The sequence below is a fragment of the Macaca mulatta genome, chromosome 14, assembly GCF_049350105.2.
Source record: "Macaca mulatta isolate MMU2019108-1 chromosome 14, T2T-MMU8v2.0, whole genome shotgun sequence".
Taxonomy (NCBI): domain Eukaryota; kingdom Metazoa; phylum Chordata; class Mammalia; order Primates; family Cercopithecidae; genus Macaca; species Macaca mulatta.
Window position 1 is genome coordinate 3,692,346 of NC_133419.1, and position 21,502 is coordinate 3,713,847.

The 21,502-nt window shown below is 49.9% G+C and overlaps 2 protein-coding genes across 16 annotated transcripts in view; one reads left to right on the top strand and one right to left on the bottom strand.

The window, feature by feature from the left end:
- The window catches only part of SHANK2 (SH3 and multiple ankyrin repeat domains 2), a 671,410-nt gene that overhangs the window by 164,876 nt on the left and 485,032 nt on the right, over positions 1 to 21,502 (top strand). For all 15 annotated transcript variants that reach the window (XM_077961772.1, XM_077961764.1, XM_077961763.1 and 12 more), the window contains one exon: positions 7,668 to 7,745. In XM_077961772.1, the coding sequence (XP_077817898.1) occupies positions 7,668 to 7,745 (78 nt within the window). The remainder of the gene's footprint in view (positions 1 to 7,667; positions 7,746 to 21,502) is intronic.
- LOC144334053 (uncharacterized) overlaps positions 8,185 to 21,502 on the bottom strand; it is a 30,583-nt gene continuing 17,265 nt past the window's right edge. Inside the window, exon 2 of the mRNA XM_077961818.1 lies at positions 8,185 to 11,314. Coding sequence (XP_077817944.1) covers positions 10,702 to 11,262 — 561 coding nt within the window. The 5' untranslated portion in view covers positions 11,263 to 11,314 and the 3' untranslated portion in view covers positions 8,185 to 10,701. The remainder of the gene's footprint in view (positions 11,315 to 21,502) is intronic.

Sequence of the window (21,502 nt, forward strand, 5' to 3'; positions counted from 1 at the left end):
AGCCTGGCAGAGACCTTGACCTTCTGGTTTGCATCTGTGTCTCCAGGGACTAGGACGGTACCTGGCAGCTCCGTGAAGACTCACTGCGTGCATCGATGAGCAGCTTTCTCCGTCTGTCTCTTCATCTGTAAATGGAAATGATGGGGTCTGGGGAATCCATTTGCTGGTGGGAACTGCAGGTGTTCATCTGTGAATGGAAATGATGGGGCCTGGGGGTCCAGCAGCTGATGGGACCTCCAGGCACACTGTGTTCTCGGTGGGCACAGTGTGAGCCCCAGGAATGCTCCTTCGGTGGGAGGTACATTTATTAAGGGAAGTGTCTCGGAAAATTCATGCCAAGAGAAAAAGTGGCAGTGAAAATGATATTCTTCTTGATGCTTGGGTCTTCAAAAAGCATTCCAATTGCTTCTATATTTATACTTCGCTGAATTATTTAAAAGGAGAAAGACCTGTCAGATAAGATACACCTCTGAAAGGAATCCAGGGCAGCCAGCAGCCTCGCAAGGGAACCGAAAGCTCCCACCAGCACCTCCTGGATCACAGTTTTTCCTTTCTCCTCCTTTCCGAAGCTGCAGGTCTTTGCAGTTTTTCACATTAACCTTGTCTGTAAAATGGGCCTCCTGTTCCCCCTGGCAGAGAGTTCTCCCATCCCTGAGAGTTAAATCAGAAGGAGCGGGTAGATGTGCGTTTTGAACTGCAAAACACGTACATGTTCACACACGTGTACACAGACACGTGTGTGATATGCACACATACATGGAGGTGTCATTGTTATTAAGCCAAGTGAACCGTGTACCCTTGCACTTCGAAATAACGAACTGGAACCTGATCTCTTTTTGACGTCTAGGAAACACTGCGGTAATGGGTCGGAGGTATGATACTGACTCGGTCAAAGTCACTGGGCGAGCGGAGGTAGTGGAGGATTTTTCTTAGGTCCTGCCTGTATCCCCCTGGAATGGCAGTGTCTGCCGAGGGTTTATTCTTAGCTTTTTGTTGGAAATACGTGTCCTTTATAATAGGGAATTTTCTTTTCTTTTTTCTTTTCTTTCTTTTCCCTCCCTCCCTCTCTTGCTTTCTCTCTCTCTCTCTTTCTTTCTTTCTCTCTCTGTGTCTTTTTTTTTTTTTTTTTTGAGACAGGGTCTCGCTCTGTCACCCAGGCTGGAGTGCAGTGGCACAATCACAGCTCACTGCAGCCGCGACCTCTTGGGCTCAAGGGATCCTCCTGCCTCAGCCTCCCAAGTAGCTGGGACTACAGGCGCGCACCACCACGCCTGGCTAATTGTTTTCATTTTGTGTAGAGACGGGGTCTTGCTATGTTGCCCAGGCTGGTCCGAAACTCCTGGACTCAAGCGATCCTCCTGCCTTAGCCTCCCAAAGTGTTGAGATTACAAGTGTGAGCCACCATGCCCAGACTATAATAGGGAATTTTCAGAAAAGGTTCTTACTGAGAGATAAGAGGAAGAGTGTCCCCAGGCTCCTCCCTGAGCAGGTCTCTCGTATTCTGAATTCCAATTTGCCAGGCCGCTCTCAGCCATCTGGGTCTTGTCAGTGCTGGGTGGTTCTTCTAGGCCACTGGGCCAGGGTGCAGTTAGAGCCCAGAGCAAACGGGTGAGCAAGACCCCCAGGGAGCAGCCTTCACATCCCCACGGTTGCCCACCCCCATGAAGTCCCTCCTCCCTTGCTGCCCTATTCTCTCTTTCCTGCCCCCACCACACCCCAGAAGATGGAAACTGGCTGAAAGCCATCGCCCCATTCTCCTGGCCGTGTGGTCTCTCCTCCTCTTTGTTTTCTCTCTTACCAAAGTGAAAAACAAAGTGTTGCTCACCGTAGCCTGATAATACTGTGATTTTAGTAAATACTTTGGGCTGGGTGCAGTGGCTCACGCATGTCATCTCAGCACTTTAGGAGGCCGAGGTGGACAGATTGCTTGAGCCCATAAGATCAAGACCAGCCTAGGAAACATGGTGAAACCCTGTCTCTACAGAAAATACAAAAATTAGCGAGGCATGGTGGTGCAAGGCTGTAATCCTAGCTACTTTAGAGTCTGAGGTGGAGGATCGCTTGGGCCTGGGAGGTAGAGGTTGCAGTGAGCTGAGATTGCACCAGAGCAAGACCCTGTCTCAAGAAAAGAAAAAAAGAAAGACTCTTTGGGTTGGAAATAACAGGACCCCACTGGGGGTGATTTGATGGGAAATTCTGGACTCATGATCAGGACACAGGGCAAGTCCTGCAGCTGAGGCAGAGCAGGGATGGGCTAGGTCAGGACTGGAAAAACCAGAGGCCCGGCCAGTGCTGTCCACACTCTGCCTTATCCCGGTGGAGAAGGCTGCGTTCTGTGCATCTCTTGAAATGCCGGTCACCCGCAGAAACTCACCATTCCCAGTTCCCTGGTAACACCCGATGGGCCCATGTGGCTGGGACTCGGAGGTGCTGTACTCATATGGGTGGGCCCCTCTCCTGGGGGTCAGGGGTCACTTTCCAAGGACAAGGCATTGCTGAGGGTGGAAGGAGACCCCTACCTGTGTCATTGATGGTGTATCAGGCTCGTTATGCTGCCACCAAGCCCGGTGTCCCCACTTTAAAAAGGTGGAAACTGAGGCTCAGAAGACAAGAGGCAGAACCGCTCTCTCAGAGCTGACGCTGGTTATCACCCTGCACTCCCTGGGACCAGCCTAAGTGGGGCCTGAAGATTGTTGTTAATATGTCTAGTGTTAGGGCATCCTGCCGATGTGGTCATTTCTGTGAACGTGTGACTGTGTTGGGGAGATGCAGGACTACTTAATTAAAACCAGAGTGGGTACCCTTTTTTCTGTAAAGACCCAGAGAGTAAATACTTCAGGCTTTGCAGCCGCAGAAAATATGCAGGTGAGTGGATGTGGTCGTATCCCAATAAAACTTTATTTACACAATTAGATGTGCAGAATTCGGCCTGAGGACCATAGTTTGCAACCCTAAAATGAAATAAGCAGGCCCAGAGTCTCAACCTGCACCTCCCACGGTGTGGACCCGGGGCACGGCAGAACGGACACCAGGGCTTTCTGTTTTTGAAACTCTGGGTTTAATTATACCCCAAACATGAAAGATTTGTTTGCTGAACAAGGTTGTGTCTTTGAAAATTCCCTTACGTATTTTTTCCTGTACTCAAAGCAACACATGTTTATGGCAATAATTAGAAGAGTATGAAAATCCCAGCATAAAACCCGGAATCCACATTTGTGCTTTTTCCAGGGGTTTCCCACCCTGAAACCCTGTGCAGAGCGTCACCCTATATCGGCTGCTGCACGTTCTTGCAGACTCACACGTTGTTTTGAAACACCATGGGCTTCTAGCGACTCGTTTCCTTGTGTTTGCTTTTTCTCAGCTCAGCCTCCATCTGCAGTGTTGTTCGAGCCTCACACGTGGCTTTGCCGGCTCTCCTTTCACCTCTGCCCCACGGGCCTCAGGCTGACAGCTTCATGGGCATCCATCCCTCCCCTGCTGACATGCGTGGTCTGCGTAGTGAGAGGTGACAGAGGCCGCCTCCACCTTCCCACTCCCCAGGAGTGAAGCATCTTCTGTGAAACCTGCTGGACTGTCCCTGAGTCTGAGGACACGTTCCAGGGACAAGACCCTGAATAGCATAGGGCTTGGCGTCCCCTAGAGGCCTGACCAGCTGGGGCCAGGGCCTGGTGGGCTTGGGGAGTGGCATGTCATTCATACAGGAGACTGTGGTCTGTGTTGTTCTGAAACTGTTCTAGAGATGCTGCTGTTCATGACTCATATCCATCATCAGTAACATTTGGAGCCATGAAGACAGGGGTTGTTGACCTCAGCTTTATTGAGGTTTGGGGCTGGACAGTTTTTTGCCGTGGGGGGCTGTCTTATTCATTGCAGGATGCCTCACAACATCCCTGGTCTTAACCCAGTCAGTGCCAGTAGTACTCACAGCCGTGACAGCCAAAAATGTCTCCAGACATTGCCAGATGTTCTCATGAAGGCAAAATCACCCCCAGTTGAGAACCACTGTGCCAGGAGGTGGGGACACCATGGTGGTCTTGCTTCTAATTGGAATCTTGGTACAGGGGCTCTGGGGATCCCCCTCTGACCAGCCTGACCTTCCTGCAGGGCGGTGGGACAGAACACTGAGCACGGTCTGTGAACCGGTCCACACTCAATTCCACATGCCTGACTCAGTGGCATCTGTGGCCAGAGCCCCCCACTCTGTACAGAGGCGGCCTCAGTGGGGCTGGAGGCAGAGTGCACCCCCAAGGACGCAGGTGGCTTTTTACACAGTCGGTGACCAAAGCCGGCCACGGTCACCGAGGCCCCAGGATGCTGGAGAACATGGAGGCAGGAGAGCCTTTTCCACCGAACTCACATCCCCCGACCTGTGTCTCCCAAGTGAGCACAGCCTACACTCTTAGCTGCCGGAGAAGGTGTGGGTCCCTCATTAGTAATCATCATCATGGGGCTGAGGCCTGGTCGGCTCCCCACCCTGAAACCAGCCGGGTCCTGAGAGCTCAGTGTGCTCCTGGCCTGCCCCACCCGCCCAGCCAGGGATGAAGACTCTCTGCCAGGGCGGCCGCCTTCCTGCTATCTGTCCTCTTAAATATGTGTGCAACCCTCTATCAAGATGTAATTCACACACCACACAGTTCACCTATCTGAAGTGTGAGGCTCCATGATCGCTAGTCTGTTCACAGAGTTGTGCGGCCATTACCACTGTCAACCATTACCACTGTCAGCCTTAGAATTTTTTTTTTTTTTTTTTTAACCCAGACTGAAACTCAGGATCTGTTGGCAGCTGCTCCCTACTTCCTTCTGGATTTCTAGCTCTCTTTCTTATTTTTATTGTCTTTTATTTATTTATTTATTTTGAGACAAGAGTTTCGCTCTTGTTGCCCAGGCTAGAGTGCCATGGCGCAGTCTCAGCTCACTGCAACCTCCACCTCCCAGGTTCAAGTGATTCTCCTGCCTCAGCCTCCCGAGTAGTTGGGATTACAGGCACCTGCCACCACGCCCGGCTAATTTTTGTATTTTTAGTAGAGACGGGGTTTCACCATGTTGTTGGCCAGGCTGGTCTTGAACTCCTGACCTCAGCTGATCCGCCTACCTCAGCCTCCCAAAGTGCTGGGATTACAGACGTGAGCCACGGCGCCCGGCCAGTCAGCTCTCTTTCAAATCTGCTGATCTGCCGCGTCCCACCACCTGTGCCGTGTCTACTCAGCATCTTGCTGTTCCTGAGGATGAGGCTCCTCCGGGGCCCGGGCTGGGGTCTCTGAGCCGTCCTCGGTGGGAAGCCCTGGTCATTTAATCCACGTATCCCTTTATTTGGTGTGTGTTTGTGTGGTGTTGAGTCCAGGTGGTCACACCTGTTGTCTGTACACTAGACTGTAGGTAAGGATGGAATTCCCAGGATCTGCCCAGTATAGGCTTCGGCTGTCACCTGCGCTGAGGCCCCGAGTCCTGTAGGAGAAGGTGCCCCCAGCCCAGAGTCAGGCCCCTGCTGCCGAGGCACAAGCATCAGCCAGCTCCTGATGATTTAAATGCACTTCCAAAAACAGTTTACTTATTCTAAATAGCCAACTGCATTTGGAGGCAAAATTATTCTAATAGTTGGTCCAGCTACGTCGACATTCTACCACTGCCTTTTTATTGGTCGTTATTTGCTGCTGCAGTCCTCACTGGCCTCACTGGCTACATCGACGTTCTACCACTGCCTTTTATTGGTTGTTATTTGCTGCTGCAGTCCTCACTGGGAGCTTCAGAGGAGTTGGCGAGAAGTTCTCCATCAACCCCATGGACAAATAGTAGATGCCCAATCAGTGGATGGATGCACATTCATTTTTGTTATGAAAATGTGTAAGAGGCTGGGTGCAGTGGCTCACACCCATAATCCCAGCACTTCGGGAGGCTGAGGCAGGCACATCACTTATCACTTGAGCCCAGGAGTTTGAGACCAGGCTAGACAACATGTGGGATCTCGTCTTTACAAAAAAAAAAAAAAAAAAAAAAAAAAAAAAAATATATATATATATATATATATATATACACACACACACACACACACACACACACACACACAAATTAGCTGGGCATGGTGGCACGTCCCTGTAGTCCCAGGTACTCAGGAGGCTGAGGTGGGAGGTCAAGGGTGCTGTGAGCTGTGATCGCCACTGCACTTTAGCCTGGGTGACAGAGTAAGACCCTGTCTCAAAAAAACAAACAAAAACACTTTTGCTTGCTTTTAACAGCATTAAATAATATAAGCCCACATATTAAAACAAAAAAGATTCTCCGGCCAGGCATGGTGGTTCACGCCTCTAATCCCAGCATTTTGGGAGGCAGAGGCCTGCAGATTACTTGAGCCCAGGAGTTCTAGACTAGCCTGGGCAATATAGTGAGACCCTGTCTCTACCAAAAAAAAAAAAAAAAAGTTATCTAGGCATGGTGGCACATGCTTGTTGTCCCAGCTGTTCAGGAGGCTGAGGTGGGGAGAACTGCCTGAGCCCGAGAGATGAAGGTTGCAGTGAGCCAAGATTGCACCACTGCACTCTAGCCCCAGCAACAGAGCAAGACTATGTCTCAAAAAATAAAAATAAAATGAAAAAAGATTATTTCTGTTCTCTCCCTAATCCTTTTCCTTTCCATGAAAGTAAATACTGTTAACTGGTGCATATCCTTCCAGACATGGTCCCTGCTTTTCTATAATAGAGACTTTAAGCCTTTATTAGTTTCTCTTTAAGCCTTTAAAATGTAAATGAAATTAAGCAGTATTACTGGGGATTTTGTTGTTGTTTTTTTTTTTTTCGTTTTTTTTGTTTTGAGATGAAGTCTAAGTTTCGTTGCCCGGGCTGGAGGGCACTGGGTGCGATCTCGGCTCACTGCAACCTCTGCCTCCTGGGTTCAAGTGATTCTCCTGCCTCAGCCTCCTGAGTAGCTGGGATTACAGGAGTATGCCTCTATGCCTGGCTAATTTTTGTATTTTTGTAGAGATGGGGTTTCACCATGTTGACCAGGCTGGTCTCGAACTCCTGACCTCGGGTGATCCACCACCTCGGCCTCCCAAAGTGCTGGGAGTACAGGTGTGAGCTACCACGCCTGGCAAATATTATTGTTTTGAGGCTTGCCTTTTTAATTTAGAAGTTCCTGGATATGTTTCTTGTCAGTTTATAGTCATCTGCCTTGTTTTGTCCTGAGACTGCCTAGGTGAAGAATGTTCTAGAATATATCCCCACTGTTCCCTATTTTAGAACATGTATGCTATCTCCAGATTTTCTTTTCTTGTTTTCTTTTTCTTTTTCTTTTTTTTCTTCTTTCTTCCTTTCTTTCTGTATTTTATTGAAGATATTTCACTTGTTATATATTGTATACAATGTGCAAGACTTTTTATAGAATATAGTCTTAAAAAGTGAAATTGTTTGGCCATAGGGTGTTTTTTATTTATTATTTTATTTTATTTTATTTTATTTTTTTAATAGATTCTACCCAGCTGCTGTCCAAAGTGTTGGCAGCAGGTGAACCTCACCTGACAGCATACGGGAACCAGATGAAAGCAACATGCCTTCCCTTTTAACTTTGCACTTCTGTTTCCCTGGTTTCCTGTGAGCTTGAGACTCTGGACAGATTTCTTTGGAGAATGTCTGTGCTACCATTTTACAAACAGGTTTCTCCTTTTCTGTTTGCAGGATAGCTGTGCAAGAGTGCTTCTGTTTCGAGGCGGAAATAAGGAGTTAAAAAACTACAACAGCCAGACTCCCTTTCAGGTAAAAGAGATCTCAGCATCAGGAAGGCCTGTGTGTGGATCACAGTGGGTAATGGCTCTGCATCTCCTCGGTCGTGTTTGTATGTGTGACATGAGGCTGGCTCGTTCTGTTGCGGATGTTTTCTTATTCGGAGGCTGCTCCGGGTGCCTCCCTCTCTTGGTGCAAAGCTGCCGCCCTGTCTCAGTGTGCCTGCTTGCACTGGCTCCTTCCTGTTAGAGCAAATGGCACAAATAATGTGGAAATGAGTGCAGCAGTCAGTGCTGGAAAGGCAGCAAAGACGTAAGTGCGTCCAACCGTGCAGCTGTTGGGAGATGCTGGCTTTGCCGCCTCTCCGTCCGGTGGGACAGGCTGCCTGAGGATCACACGGGAGGGGACTTGCCTTCTATCAGCACCCCTAGGGCATCTGCTGTCCCAGAGTGGAGGGAGAACAACCCCAGCCAAGCATGGTCCAGGGTGTTCTGAGGTGGAATGCACAAGCCCAGGTCCTAAACTTTTTTAAAAATTGTGGCAAAATACATAAAACATCACATTTAACATTTGAACCATTTTAAAGTGTACACTTTGGTGGCATTAAGTATATTCATGATGCTGTGCAAAACCATCCCCATTATCTAGCTAAGAACTTATCGCCTCCAAAAGGAAACCCTGTACCCACTAACCAGCCACTCCCCACTCCCCTCCCCCAGCCCCTAGAAAACCACTCATGACTTTCCATCTCTATGAATTTGTCTATTCTGAATGTGTGATATGAATGAGGTCATGTAATAGATGAGATTTTGCATCTGACTTCTGTCACAGCATCGTCGCTGAGGCTCGCCTGCGTTGTAGCCTGCGCCTGTGCTTCACTCCTTTTCATGGCTGGGTAATATTCTGTTGCACAGAAATGGAGCTCGTCTACTTCTGATGCCGTTGTCCAGAGAACTGTTTAGGGTGAAATAAAATATTTTAAGCTAAATGCTAATTTTTTTTAGCTAAATGAGTTATAGAAATGCTTTTTGATGTTATACACAGTCAGATCCACTTGAACTGAAAATTGACATTTCCATGATTCTCCTCATTTGGAAATGATTTGTATATCTTATTGCACTGAGAGAGGACTTTAGTTTAGAATCAGCTTCCATGAATGATTTTACTAATACTCTTCTTAGACATTCCTAATATATGCAGGCTTGTAGTGTTGAAAATGAATGAGTTCAGCCCAACAACTGGGCCCAGATGCTTCATAACCACTATTAGTCCATTCTCATGCTGTTAATAAAAGCACACCTGACACTGGGTAGTTTATAAAGGAAACAGGTTTAATTGACTCACAGTTCAGCATGACTCGGGAGGCCTCAGGGAACTTATAATCATGGCGGAAGGGGAAGCAGACACATCCTTCTTCACATGGTGGCATTAAGGAGAAGTGCCGAGCAAAAGGGGGAGAAGCCCTTTATAAAATCAGATCTCATGAGAACTCACTCAATATCGTGAGAACGGCAGCATGGGGGTAACTGCCCCCATGATTCAGTTACCTTTACCTCCCACTGGGTCCCTCCCATGACATGTGGGGATTATGGGAACTACAATTCAAGATGAGATTTGGGTAGGAACACATTCAAACCATGTCAACCATTAGGGAGTTTACTTTAACTCTTCAGTCATGGTGAGCCTGGATTTTAGTCTTGAATCTGGCCGTTTGCAAATGTCTAATATAAAGTAGATGGTTGGAATGGGTCCCTGGTTTGCTGATGGGTCTATAGAGATTCCAGTTACACTCCAAGAGAATGTCCTCTTTCCAGTGGGGAATATGAGGAGGCTGCGGCTTTCTTTGATTTCATGGTGTGACTGCGTCTGCCCCTTTGGGGTTAGCTATGCATTTGTGGGCTTGGATTCAACATTATTTTTTGGGGCATCAAATAATATATTTCTTTGGTCCTTTATTTTAAAAAGTCACATAGTTGCTTAAATTGCTCAAAAAACAGCTGCTGATGCCCGTTGACTCAAGGCAAACACTTGGGTAATCATGAAAGCCATTTCTGACTCTCCTGGGCGGTAACCTACAACCACCACACAGCACTCCAGGGAAGCGAGTCTTCCATGGCAGCCAGGATGAAAGGTCGGTTTGGGTGGCCTGTCCCTTCCCTGTCAGTCCCCATTACAGCCTTGTCGCCATTGGCACAGTGACCACCGGGGATGGGGATGCCCTTATTACATGAGACCTGGCAGGATGCTTAGTACGCCTTCACAGCAGCAAAACTGCACCAGCACCAACCCTGTGCCATCTGTCTCTATTTTGCTAAGGACAATCAATCAGTGCCACAAATGATTCCAAAAGAAAGTGATGCGCACTGTCACTGAACTGATCAGACTCCATACACCATAGACGTTGCTCGGGTAACTGGCGGAATGAGGTCTCTGCCAATCTACGTGCCCAGAATGGGCCCTGGCAGTGCCTGTCAGGAGCCAACTTTCTCCTCATCTTCCTGCCTCGTGTTTTATTAATACAAAGAGACTGGATTCACTCTGTGGATCTTTGCCCGTAAAATATCCCCAGCTTTTATTTTTCATTCACAGTTGTTCTTACCCTCTCAGTTATGAAAAATGAATCATTTAATATTGAGTTTGTGGGAGAAATGATGACTGACTGCACCATTTAAAAGGGATCAAATATGTTCATCTGGAAAGTGCTGATGATGTACAACTGTGCTGCAAAGGCAGGTTTTTCTAAGAAGTCTTGGGATAGTTGTTGGAGTTCATCTGGCTGACCCTTGCTTAATGATTTAAAATACTGGACAGACAGCATCAGAAGACCTAGGAGCTTGAGAGAAAGGCAGATTCTCGGGATTCACCCCAGTCCCACTGGATCAGAAACTCTTGGGGGCAGGGACCAGTGCTCTGTGTTCTCCTAAGCCCTCCAGGGATTCTAATGTTTACTCTGGTTTGAGAATCAGAAGATAGACAGAAGTGGATTTATCTAAGGTAGAGATGAAGCACTTAAACATTTTGGGTGGGTGTTGAAGAGTGATGGTGATGATGTGATGATAATGATGGTGTTGATGGTGATAATGATGGTGATGTTGATGGTGGTGGTGGTGGTCATGATGGTGGTGATGTTGATGGTGATCATGGTGGTCATTATGATGGTAACGATGGTAGTTATGACGACGGTAACGTTGATAGTAGTCATGGTGTTCATGATGGTAATGGTGATGGTGGTGGTCATGATGATGGTAACGTTGATGGTTGTGATGGTAGTTATGATGATGGTAATGTTGATAGTGGTCATGGTGTTCATGATGGTAATGTTAATGGTGGTGGTGGTGGTCATGATGATGGTAACGTTGATGGTTGTGATGGTAGTTATGATGATGGTAATGTTGATAGTGGTCATGGTGTTCATGATGGTAATGGTGGTGGTGGTGGTGGTCATGATGATGGTAACGTTGATGGTTATGATGGTAGTTATGATGATGGTAATGTTGATAGTGGTCGTGGTGTTCATGATGGTAATGTTGATGGAGATGGTGGTGGTCATGATGATGGTAATATTGATGGTGATGGTGATAATAGTGATGATTTTGATGATGGCCATGATTATGGTGATTAAGATACTGAAAATGGGCCGGGCACAGTGGCTCACGCCTGTAATCCCAGCACTTTTGGAGGCCGAGGTGGGTGGACCACCTGAGACTGGGAGTTCGAGACCAGCCTGACCAACATGGAGAAACCCCATCTCTACTAAAAATACAAAATTAGCTGGGAGTGGTGGCGCATGCCTGTAATCCCAGCTACTTGGGAGGCTGGGGCAGGAGAATAGCTTGAACCTGGGAGGCAGTGGTTGCCTTGAGCCAAGATCGTGCCATTGCACTATAGCCTGGGTGACAAGAGCAAAACTCCGTCTCAAAAAAAAAAAAAAAAAAAGATACTGAAAATTTTAATGATGATGAGAGTGATGAATTTTCCATTTGCACAAAGTTTTAAAGTTCACAAATGCTTTTCTATATGTTCTTGTTTAATGTTCAGCAATCCGATGAGGTTGGCTTTTTTATCCCCAGTTTGTGGGAGAAATGGAAATCTAGAGAGACAATCAGTGATAAGTCAGTGGTCTCCAGCCTTCTGACTTCCAGTCCAGGGCTCTGGGATCTGTGGTGAGGAAGAAGCTTCTTTGTGACAGGCCCTTTTCTTGCAACCAGGTGTGAAATGAACATCATCGGTGACCCTTTGCTTTTTGGATTGCTCAGTCCAAGATAGCAAACTTCCTGATTCTGAAGACAAAGAGGAACAGAATGGGTAGAAATCTAAACAGTAGAAGACCCAAGCCAAGGAGGGGCTACAGCCAGGGAGAGAGGCAGAAATGGGCTGTATGTGTTGGGTAGTTTGATATGTCAGCTTGGCTAGACTCTAGCACCCAGTTATCTACTCAGATGCTAATGTGGGGGTTGCCGTGAAGGTGTTCTGTAGATGTGATTGACATCAGCAGTCAGTTGACTTTAAGTAAAGGTATGCCCTCTATGTTGTGGGTGGGCCCCATCCGATTTGTTGGAGGCCTTAAGAGCAAAACCTGAAGTTTCTCAGAGAAGAAGGAATTCTGCCCTAAGACTGCAGCATCAACTCCTGCCTAAGTTTCCAGCCTGCTGCCCTGTCCTATGGATTTTGGACTTGTCAGCCTCCACAATCATTTAAACCAATTCCTTAAAATAAATCTCTTTATATACATACACATATACACACACATAAAGTATACACAAATATATACATATACACATATTACAAATATATATGTAAATATGTATCTATTTGTAAGTGTGTATATTCACACACACACGCACATGCACGTCACACACATCCCGTGGGTCTGTGTCTATGGAGAACCTTGGCTGAAGCATGGGGGAACTGACTGGAGGAGTTGTTCCTGCCTCCCAGCAGCTGCATTCTGAAAGGGGCTTCCACTGTTTTTTGGATGCAGGGACTTTAGCACCTGGCATTGTATTTTTGGAGAGGGCAACCCTCTCCCCATGTGCTGTCATTCTGTCGGTTTTCAGGCTGTATTCAACAGTTGCTAACCAGACATCCAGAAGCAAAGAAAAGGTGGATAAAATCAGGAAAAAAAGGCAGTGGCAATGAGAGACGTTCAGAATGGCTCCATTTTAATATGGCCCAATTTTAATAATGGGCGGGGAAGGACAAGGATGAAATGGGAGGGAAAAGACAAAGAAGGCCTTGACGTGGATGTCTTTCTGATGAATGACACTGTGCCTGGTGGTTTGGGTACCTTTCAGTGCATGGTGGTACCCTGCCCAGTCCTGTGCTGAGCCCTTTCCATGTGGTCCCACGAAGTAGGGTCTCCTGTGGGTGAACAGCCCAGGTCACACAGCTCCTAAAAGGACAATGAACAGGGCATAGGCTGCTGGATGCCAGACCCCATGTTCTTCCTTAACTCCTAACACTACACATAGAAAGATGAGGAGAAAGGCTGAAGTCAGAAGCAGGAAACTGAATTTCCAGTTCTCTGGCAATTAGATGATGGACCCCAGCATTGCCGCAGGCTAAGCCAGTGATGGCAGAGGCCCAGGAATATCGTTGGCAATGGTCCTGTGTCATCTTGTGCTCTTAACTCCAGGATCCCAGGCAAAGCGTTTTTGGACATGGCCTGTCCCAAGTGCCTTCACTGGGGGGAGGACTCAACCCAAGAAAGTGAGGGCGGATCTCCTGAAATGTCGTCAGAGCCTGGCTTTTGCCCTCCAGACCCTTCGTCTGATTTCCTTTTGCACGGAGCTCCAAACCGAGTTCCCACATTTAGCAATTTAGCCAGAGGGGGATGAGTAAATTTTCTTGTGCCACGCGTGGTAGTGGCTGCCAGAGCACTCTGCCAGCGGCTGTGCACTCTGCCGTTCCTCTGATCGTGCTGGTGGAGGCAACTGCGTGGCTGAGGGACGGGCAGTGATGAAGGCCGCCTGACACCATGGATGACATTGTGGTTCCGGGCGTTGCACTTTTCAGAAACCCACGAAATCTGTTCAATGGACCCTTCTGTTCCCTGTTCCCTCCAGGTGGTTTTCTGAGTTTCTTTCCTGGTTAAATGAGCCCCAACAAGACTCTTTGGTTGTGCCTTCCTTGTTTTGTGGAAATCCACGTGGATGTGGGAACAGGGTCATGGCGTTTTCTCCCAGGTCCTTCCTCTTCCCTGATGAACGCCTTGGGCAGGGTCCCAGGACGTCCCTGTTGTGCTGCTGTCTACATTGCAATTTCTATGAGCTGATGTTGGCAAATTGTAAAGTTCATGTAAGACTGTCTATTAGATACACACACATACACAAACGGCTCTTCTAGAGGTGCACATGCCTGTCAGTTCACAGGCAGGAGCTGGCCCAGCTCCTTGGCAGGGAGGTGCCAAGCCCTTCGTAACAACCAGCTCTCAGTGGGAACTCGCAGAGCAGGAACCCGCTCTCTGTGATGGTTAATGTTACACTTCAACTTGACTGGATTGAGGGATGCCCACAGGGATGGGGAAGTATTGTTTTTGGGTGTGTCTGTGACGGTGTTGCCAGAGGAGGTGGACATATGAGTCGGTGGGCTGGGAGAGGAAGACCCAGCAACCAAATGGGTGGGCACCATCCATTTGGCTGCTAGCACGGCAAGAACAAAGCAGGTGGAGGTAGGTGGGATGACCTTGCCTGCTGGGTCTCCTGGCTTCATTCTTCCTCCCATGCTGGACGCTTCCTTCCACTGCTGACCTGGGACATCAGACTCTAAATCGTTTGGCCTTTGGACTCTGGGACCTACACCAGTGTCTTGCCGGGGACTCTTGGTCCTTCGGCCACAGACTGAAGGCTGCACTGTCAGCTTCCCTGGTTTTGAGGCTTTCGGACTTGGACTGGGCCACGATCTGCTCCTGTCTTCCCCAGCTTATAAACAGCCTGTCGTGAGACTTTACCTTGTGATGGTGAGAAAACTCGCTTTCCTGTGTAAATATATCCTATCAGTTCTGTTCCTCTGGAGAGCCCCAATTTAATACACTCACCTCGGAGGGGAGGGCATTGATCTGTTCATGGGGGATCCACCGCTATGGCCCGGACACCTCCTGCTCGGCCCCGCTCCCGACACCACCACACTGGGATTACATTTTAACGTGAGGATTGGAAGGGGCCAATGTCCAAAGTGTAGCACTGGGTAAGCCAGCGTCATCACCAAGGTCCTCATAGAGGACACACACAGGGAAGGGGGCTGCATGAAGGTGGGGGCGGTGGGAGTGGGACGTGGATGGGGGCAGAGATATAAATGGTGCTGCCAGGAGGCTGGGAAGGACCCTGCCCCAGAGCCCTCCCGGGAACACGGCCCTGATGACACCTCAGGGCCAGCCTAGTGATGCCGTTTTGGACGCTGGCTTCCAGGACTGCGGGGAAGGTTTGTTGCTTGAAGCCACCTTGTTTGTGATCATTTGTTCCCGCAGCGCAGCTACCAGAGACCACAGGTAGGTGTCAGTGGCGAGTTCCTGCACGTCTGCTGCTCAGGTGCCCCCGGCCACACGAAGCCAGGACAGCCCTGCCGTCCCTGTGCCCCGGAGTGCCGCCCTGAAGCAGCCTCACCTTTCCATGAAAATCGTCAGCCGCTTGGGCGCGTCTCTGCTGTTTGCCACCACCGAAAGCCACGTAGAAAAGCCACGGCGTAGGAGCCAACAGGAGAACAGTTTCAGCACTGAGACGGGTATTAGCTCCGTCGCCCCCCAGAGACTGCATTTTGCACTTCCTGGGTGATTTGATGAAATCGCATTTATTTGAACAAGACAGCCAAGTAGCTAGACAGCTTGCGTCTATCCACTTTAAAAGAGGAGGGAGCACATGCAGCCGGGAATTGGCAAAGGATTACGGTTTCCACAGCGCACCCGTGGAAGGGTTTTGTGTTGTGTCCAACACCATTTCTATGAACAAGATGGAACTTGTTTCCAGAATTCTCTTCCGGGTTCTCAGTCACCCAAGAAGGTGGTTTATTTTGGGTCTGCATTTACTGAGGCACAAGACCTCGGCCAGGAGAGACACCCCAAGGAAACCGGTGCACTCTCAGCCACAGATCTGGCCAGAGGGCGCCGCAGGGGCCTGGCATCCCCGTCTGCAGAGCCTGGGTTTCAGTCCGGCTGGGTTTCTTCTCAGCTGGTGCCCTTGGGCAGGCCACTTAGGATTTACTTAAAAGTCTCCACGTGCTCCCGTACTGAGTCAAAGCGTTTGCCCCATAAATTCACGTCTATCTAGAACTGTGAATGTGATATCGTTTGGAACTAGGGCCTTTGCAGATGTCACTGAGTTAAGACGAGGTCACGCTGGACTGGGGAGGCTCTAATCTTGAAAGATGTCCTTTGAAGAAAAGGCAAAAGAGACACCGTGCACACAGATAGAATGCCACATGAAGATGGAGGGCTGAGAGTGGAGTGACACGGCCACAAGCCAAGGAATGCCGTTGAAGCTGGGAGAGGCAGGAAGGACCCTCCCCTAGAGACTTTGCGGGTGGACAGCCCTGCTAACACCTGGAATTCAGACTTCTGGCCTCCGGAACTGTGAGAGCAGAAACTTCCGTTGTTTAAGTCACCCGCTTTATGACGGCACGGCGCAGCAGCCGGGGGAAATGAATGCAGCCCCCTCCACTTCGAAGTGGGGCTAATCACTGCAGTTAAGGGAGTGTCCAGAGGTTCAAATGACATCACATATAGGTGCTGTAGTCCTAATGTGCCTTCAAATTCATGTGTTGGCCGGGCGTGGTGGTTCGTGCTTGTAATTCCAGCACTTTGGGAGGCCTAGGCAGGCAGATCACTTGAAGCCGGGAGTTTGAGGCCAGTCTGGCCAACATGTGAAACCCTGTCTCTCCTAAAAAAAAAAACTAAAATAAAAATACACACACACACACACACACACACACACACACGCAAATTAGCTGGGCATGCTGGCGTGCACCTGTAATCCCAGCTACTTGGGAGGCTGACACATGAGAATCACTTGAACCTGGGAAGCAGAGGTGGTAGTGAGCAGAGATCGTGCCACTACACTCCAGCCTGGGCCACAGAGTGAGATCCTGAGAGAAGAAAAAAAAAATCTTGTTGAAATTTAATCGCTGCTGTGGTAGCACGAAGAGATGAGGCCTTTTGGAGGTGATTCCATCATGAGGATAGAGCCTCTGCGATGGGATTCGTGCCCTTGTACAAAAGGCTGAAGGCAGACCTGGTGCGGTGGCTCACGCATGTGATCCCAGCACTTTGGGAGGCCGAAGCGGGTGGATCACCTGAGGTCAGGAGTTCGAGACCAGCCTGGCCAGTATGGTGATACCCTGTTTCTACTAAAAATACAAAAATTAGCTGGGTGTGATGCGCTGGGTGTAGTGGTGCTTGTCTGTAATCCCAGCTACTCGGGAGGCTGAGGCAGGAGAATCGCTTGAACCCGGGTGGCAGAGGTTGCAGTGAGCTGAGATCAGCGCCATTGCATTCCAGTCTGGGTAACAAGGGAGAAACTCCGTCTCAAAAAAAAGGGCTGAAGGCAACTGCCTTGTCTTTCTGCCCATGAAGACACAGCAAGAGCCACCACCTGTGCAGCAGGGAGCAGCCCTCTCCAGGCACCGCACCTACCGGCTCCTTAATCCCCAGCCACCAGAACTGTGAGTCATAGACTTCTGCCATTTATAATCGGCCCAGCCTCAGGTGTTTTGGCATAGAGGCCCGGACTCACTAAGACACGCAGGTGGAGGGGTCAGACAGTGCCTCATGACTGTGGGTGCTGTCATCAGCGTCAACCCCACCATAGGAACACGCCAACCTTGGAAGCCCAGAGAGGCTGGCCCAGGCCGTGGGGGCCCAGGGAGGCCTGCAGCATGGGTCAGGGCAGTGCCAGTGAATGTGCAGGACAGGGACTTCCTTCCATGGCAGGAGGAGGTGGTTGTGTCCAGCTGGCCCCTCATGATCCCTGCAAACACTCCAACCACGAGGCTCGGTGCCCTAGTCTGGAGCCCAGGTCCCCCTGTGGGTTCCTGGGTGGCTACGCGGCAGGGTGAGGAAACATGGCTGGTACCAACTCAGGGATTCTGGTCCATGTCACGTTTCCTTTTCTCCGTGTGAAGGGAGGATGAGCAGGTGGAGCCTGAGAGCGAGGACGTCTCCCCACACAACAGGTGGAGTCTCTGAGCTTGTGCAGCCCAGGGTCCTTGGAGAGTTTGCCAAGATGATGCGCCCCGGGGGAGCTGCTTGCCGGGCAGCACGCCAGGCCTGGGGACGTTGCTGTGCACAGGGTTCTTCGCCCACTTTCACCCCTGCTGCCTGTGTTCTGTGGGCAGAGCCGGGAGGGGCGGTACGGAGGCTCTTGCAGACTGAATGAGGGAATATCAGCTTCGATTTTAGCCTTTTCTCTTCCACATGTGAGTGGCCAAGCAAATCATTATTTTTATTTCTTTTCCCTTCTTCTTTTGGTGTGTTTATCCGACGTATTTACAAGCAGCTGGTTGGCAGGGAGCTGGGCACTGGCTGGTACCTGCCATGCATCTTGTGATCAGTCAACCTCCTGCAGGGCTGTCAGTAAGTCTGGGCCTGGGGCCCAGCTCTCACTGGGTTGATAGAATGAGCCGTAGTGTAAAGTTCACCACCGGCCGTCTGGAGGGTGGATCTGACCCAAGAGAGCTTGATTGTAACCTGCCCAGATGTTAACATTTATTTTTTTTTAACTTAAAAAAAAATTGAATGTGTTGCTGGTGTTTAAACTTCCAGGAATTTCATTAAAAAATTCAGCTTTCCAGCTTCTCTTGAAAAATTAGGAAACGTGGCCACACCCAGGTAGCCTCTGTGCATGTGGACATTTGGCAGGGGGTGGGAGCGTGGCCCCTCTGGAAAGGCTGTGCTCTCCAGCCTGCCACACTCCCCCCAGCTCCCTGCAGCCCACCCCTGGTCCACCTCCTCCACGCTGCAGCATGGTGGCCCTGCTGAGGGCATGCGGTTGGCGGAGTCAGTCGTTTAGAAGTAGCTTCTTTTAAAAGTTCTGCTGAGTCTTATTTGGGATTCAGACTCTGTGTTCCCATAGAAACAGGGAAGTGGAAGTTGTATTTCTAGATGAGGGCGTAGAAACCTGGGTAACCCAAAATGTGGCTGATGTTCGGTGCATATCTATGATGAAAAGTAATCAGGGATCGAATTCATTATTTCCACTAGTACATATGGAGTTTCTCGTAAGAGCCACGCTCTCTTCTAGGTGCCGGGGACACATCAGTGAGCCACGGCACACTCTACTCCCTGAGACTGCACATTAGATAATTAACAAGTAAGCAGAGAACTGTGCAACATGTCAGGTTGGTAAATGACAGGAAGAAAAATAAAGCAGGGTGAGGGTGGAATGACACGGAGCTGGCAATGCAGAAGCGTGTTTCCTTCCCGCTGGGAGCTGAGGGTGGCCTCTGTGACATTTGGGGCAAAGACCAGGAAAAGAGGAAGGAAGGAGTGGGCCTTCGGGATGTCAGAGGGAAAGGCATCTCAAAGAGTGGCGCTGACGTGTGCAAAGGCCCTGGGGTCACTGCATGCCTGGGGTGTGTGGGAAGCAGCCAGGAGGCCGGCCAGCTGCAGAGGATGGGGTGGGATGGGGCCCACACCAGTGGTGGGAAATGAGATCTTAGAGGGCCATGTTGCTTGGCAAGGTCTTTGGATTTTAGTCTCAGGGAGATGTGCAGTGCCAACAGTGCAGAAGAGAACTCTAAAATGGATTTTAATCTGTACATCCATCACCCACCCAGATGCTATCCTGGATGGGGAGCAATGTTGGTAAAATCTCATGAAGATGCTGAGTGAGGCATCTGGGGTTAGCAGAATATTCTAGAGCTCCCTGTCCAGTCCAGTAACCACAGGACACACATGGGTATTTACATATAACTATAATTTTTAAAAATGTAGAGTTCAGGCCAGGTGCAGTGGCTCATGCCTGTAATCCCAGCACTTTGGGAGGCTGAAGCAGGAGGATCACCTGAGGTCAGGAAATCAAGACCAGCCTGGCCAACATGGTGAAACACCATCTCTACTAAAAATACGAAGATTAACCAGGATTAACCAGGCATGGTGGTGGCACACACCTGTAATTCCAGCTGCTTGGGAGGCTGAGGCAGGAGAATCGCTTGAACCCTGGAGGTGGAGGCTGCAGTGAGCCAAGATTGTGCCACTGCACTCCAGTCTGGGTAACGGAGCAAGACTTCATCTCAAAAAAAAAAAAAAAATGTAGAGTTCAGTTCCTCAGGCACATTTCCCATGTTTCAGGCGCTCCGCAGCCAAACCCTACTGCACAATGTTCTGGAAGTTGAGGGGTCCTTAGTCCAGAAGGCTGGCCTTGTTCCCTTACATCTGGGTACTGCAGGGCTGTTTTCTAACCTTTAAACGTCACAAGTGTGTGTGTGTGTGTGTGTGTGTGTGTGTGTGTGTTGGGGGTGGGTGGTGTGTGTGTTAGAGAGGTGCCTCAAGAATTACACCAGATTGGGGTCAGCACGGGGAGATTTTCCAAGTCAGTTGGTTAATTGAGAAGGGTTGATTAGCAGAGAGGGAGGTTGAGCCTGGGGAAGAGTTTGGTTAGCGGAGAGGGAGGGTGAGCCTGGAAAGGGTTGGTTAGTGGAGAGGGAGGTTGAGCCTGGGGAAGAGTTTGGTTAGCAGAGAGGGAGGTTGAACTTGGGAAGGGTTGGTTAGTGGAGAGGGAGGTTGAGCCTGGGAAGGGTTGGTTAGTGGAGAGGGAGGTTGAGCCTGGGAAGGGTCGGTTAGCGGAGAGGGAGGGTGAGCCTGGGAGGGGTCCGTTAGCGGAGAGGGAGGGTGAGCCTGGGAGGGGTCGGTTAGCGGAGAGGGAGGGGGAGCCTGGGAGGGGTCGGTTAGCAGAGAGGGAGGGTGAGCCTGGGAGGGGTCGGTTAGCAGAGAGGGAGGGTGAACCTGGAAGGGGTCAGGGAGGTTGAGCCTGGGAAGGGTCGGTTAGCGGAGATGGAGGGTGAACCTGGGAAGGGTTGGTTAGCAGAGAGGGAAGGTGAACCTGGGAAGGGTTGGTTAGCGGAGAGGGTGGTTGAGCCTGGGAAGGTTTGGTTAATGGAGAGGGAGGCTGTGAAGGAGAGGACTTGAGGTCACGTTCATTCCCACCAAGGGCTGTAGATCCAAGATGTAGGAGAGCAGCTCCTTGTGGGCTGGAAGGGTGAGTCCTCCAGCTCTTCCCCCATAATGTCCCACTCAGCGGTGCTGCAACCCCAGGCACCTGCACCTGAGGTGGTCACCTAGTGTCTCAGGAGTCTAAAGTCATTCTGTTGTCTGTCTAAGCAAAGCCATCTGAGGTCAGCCCCGCCCACCTGCCCTGATGCACTCAGACAGGTCTGTGGCTGGGTCCTGTGAGGTATGTGCAGGTCGAGGCTCTCCTTCATCTTTGTGGTGCTAAAGGCCTGGCAGGCACACAGCCCTGGGCTCCATTGTGTGAAATGAAGAAGTGGTTGTGATGAGGTGGCAGCCTGGAGAAAACCATCCCTACTGGCAGCAGGAAGGGCTGAAAGCTGTTGGAGCTCAGGATATTGGAGGTCTGGCCCTTCCACATGAGGCCATAGGCATGGCTGAAAACAGGGCCTTGGAGGAACCACAGCCAGCCTGGTGGGGGCCTTGCTGATCTCACCAGCCTGCTCCCATCACCTCCTCCCTCTGCTCAAGCCTCCCGGGCCTCCACTTTTGCTTTTCTCAAGCACAGAAAACACATGGTCACCCCAGGACCTTTGCACTGCTGTGGACTCTGACTGGAACGCGTCCTCCAAGGATT